Source organism: Plasmodium brasilianum, chromosome 9, assembly GCF_023973825.1.
Source record: "Plasmodium brasilianum strain Bolivian I chromosome 9, whole genome shotgun sequence".
Classification (NCBI taxonomy): domain Eukaryota; phylum Apicomplexa; class Aconoidasida; order Haemosporida; family Plasmodiidae; genus Plasmodium; species Plasmodium brasilianum.
This window is the reverse complement of record NC_090122.1, coordinates 2,177,529-2,180,315: the sequence shown is the minus strand read 5'-3', so window position 1 is coordinate 2,180,315 and position 2,787 is coordinate 2,177,529. Positions and strand designations below refer to the sequence as shown.

At 24.4% G+C, this 2,787-nt stretch overlaps 1 protein-coding gene across 1 annotated transcript; it reads left to right on the top strand.

Moving 5' to 3' along the window:
* Positions 1-831: 831 nt before the first annotated feature.
* MKS88_003068 (tryptophan-rich protein) lies at positions 832-2,580 on the top strand (the record flags this gene model as incomplete). The annotated part of the gene is made up of 1 exon (XM_067216129.1): positions 832-2,580. The coding sequence occupies one exon, from the start codon at positions 832-834 to the stop codon at positions 2,578-2,580; it is 1,749 nt and encodes a 582-aa protein (XP_067073639.1).
* Between the last annotated feature and the right edge of the window lie 207 nt (positions 2,581-2,787).

Here is a 2,787-nt window from a genome sequence, read left to right as displayed (position 1 = left end):
AAAAGGGATATAGTTCATAATTATAAAAAAGAATAGCAAAATTACTGCAAAAGATTTAAAATTTTAATGTCGACCTTAAATGAAACTCTGAAAAAAAAAATGTTCTAATCGTTTTAATTTAATCTAATTTTTTAATTATTTTTTATAGTAAATAAATTTTTTTTGTATTGATTTTTTAATGAAAAAATATATGTACAATTAAAATTGTTTTTTATATTTTTATTTTTTTTTATATAATATAATATATATATATTTATATATCTATATATATATATATATATATATAATATATACATATATATATATATATACATAATAATATATATATATAATTTATATTATTTGTAATTAACTATGTTTTCTTTTGTTGCAATGAGCATTATTAGAAGTAATGAGATTATCTACAAGAAACTACTTGATCCATTTCTAATTATACCTATATTTGCGCAGAAGAAAGATAAATTACCTTTTAATTTTTAATAAAAAAATTTTTTTTTTATTAAAATAAAGCCAAAGCAGGAAAACATTATTAAGAATATAATATTATTTTAATATTAGAAAGTTAAATAATCTGGAAAATTTAATTATTAAAAATAAAAATCAATTTATTTATAAAATATTAAAACTATGGTTTCATATAAAAATATAAATTTATTTATCTTGTCCTTTGTTTTTCTTATAATTCACGTTTCTTCAGTAAGTACATAAGAATCATTTATAAACAATAAATAAGATTATATGATTTATTTTAAAAATTTATAGTACCATTAACAAAATATATATTGAAATTTTTTTTTCTGTTTGATATAGAATGACTTACAATTAGAGGAAATGCCAAAAAATACTTCCGAATTGAGTGAAGTTCCAAATAATAATGAGAATTCGAAAGATGATGAAAATAATATAAATTTGCAAAATGGTGAAAAATATGAACAGGTTGAAGAAACCCCAAACACTACTTTAAATTCGGTTGTAAATGATGCATTAAATGAATTTTCAGATTTAACAAATAGTCTAACGGAAGATGGCCCAAGCCCAGAAAAATCAAAGGAAGGTTTAAAAGAAAAATTACCTTCAGAAGAAGTTACAGAGGAAAATGCACCTAAACAGATAGCTTTATATGAAGAGTGTGCACCAGAATTTGAAGATTTGATAACTCTTGATAAAAAAGATGAAACAATGTTTAAATTTATTCTAAATAAAAAGCAATCATTTGATAGACTTGCAGAAGAACAACTATTAAAGGGAGATTATGCATTAGAATTAAGACTACCCGAAAATAAAAAAAAGAAATTTGATTATATTTTAAAACCCGATGAAGACAATTTAGATGAACTTCTATCAGATGGAGATTTTAGAACAGAATCAGAAGCATCATTAAGCGAAGCAGAATACGATTCAAAAACTGAAGCTGAAGAAAAAAAAGATAAGAAATCACAAAAAAAAAATTACGATGAATTATTTAGTACGATTTTAGATAAAACGCCTCCTTTAACAGAAGAACAACAAAGAAATTTGAAAAAGTTTGTTATGTCTTCAAAAAAGAAGGAAACTACAGAAATAGATAAACAAGAACTACCTGAAGAATTAGAATCAAAAGAATCTATAACATCTGATAAACAGAAAGATCGTGAAAAAGAACCTGATAAAGATGCAAAAGAAGACGAATCTAAGAAACTGGAAAAAAAAAAATATGATAAATTATTTAATAAAATTGTGGATGGAGGTTTAATATATGAGCATAATAAAGCACTTAATGAGCACTTTGATAATATTGTAAAAACAGAATATGAAGTATTCGATGGTGCATACTCAGATCAAGGACCAAAAAAAACAGAAAAAGTGGTGATAGATGATGATACTTATATGACACCTGAGTATGGTAGAAAGGTAGGTAGTGGATGGTATATTGACAACTGGCATAACTTTATTGTTCAGTTAGAAGGAGAATGGGAAAATTTCATTATTCACTTAAATAATAAAAAAGTTTGGTTCCTTCAAAACAAAGATTCTGAATGGAATCGTCGCTTACACACAATTGAAGGTCAATGGTATAAATATAGTTGTATTATAAACCGTCAGAAAATAAATAATTTGAGATGTTCACCCGAATTCATTGACTCTCAATGGGATCAATGGCTTCAAAATGATATAAACTACCAAATGGAAACATTTTTCAGTATGTGGTTTAATCAAGCAGAATCTCAAATGTATAAATTGTTTGTGAGGGAATTGCTTCAATGGCAAAATGAAAAAACCAAAGATTGGTTAGTGCAACAATGGTTACATTACGAAGGAAGTATTCCTAAAAAATATTTACAGTTACATGTTGACTATTTGACAAAAATAGCAAGAGGTAAAACATGGTTTACTTCCGATAGTTATGCTAATACCCAAAGAAAAGAGTTAATGAAATGGTTCTTGCGTAAGGGAAATGAATATTTATCGAAGCAGTGGGAAACATGGACTCATTGGAAAGAAAGCAAAGCTGAATCTTTTAATGATATGGTAAAACAATATAGTGGAAGATCCATAAATGAAGAACAATGGAATTATCTTCAGCAGATTATGAATATGTAAATTATGAAAAAAAAAATTCTTAAAAAAATAATAATAGGTACTGAAGTAAAATTAAAAAGAAAAATATAATTTTTCTTTTAATTAATTACTAAAGGGAGGAGGGACCAGTTCATATTTTAAGGTAAGAACAAAAAATAAATATAATGTAAAATATATAAAAAAAAAATACCATAATTTTTTTTGTAATATTATTTTAATGCGTTGTAT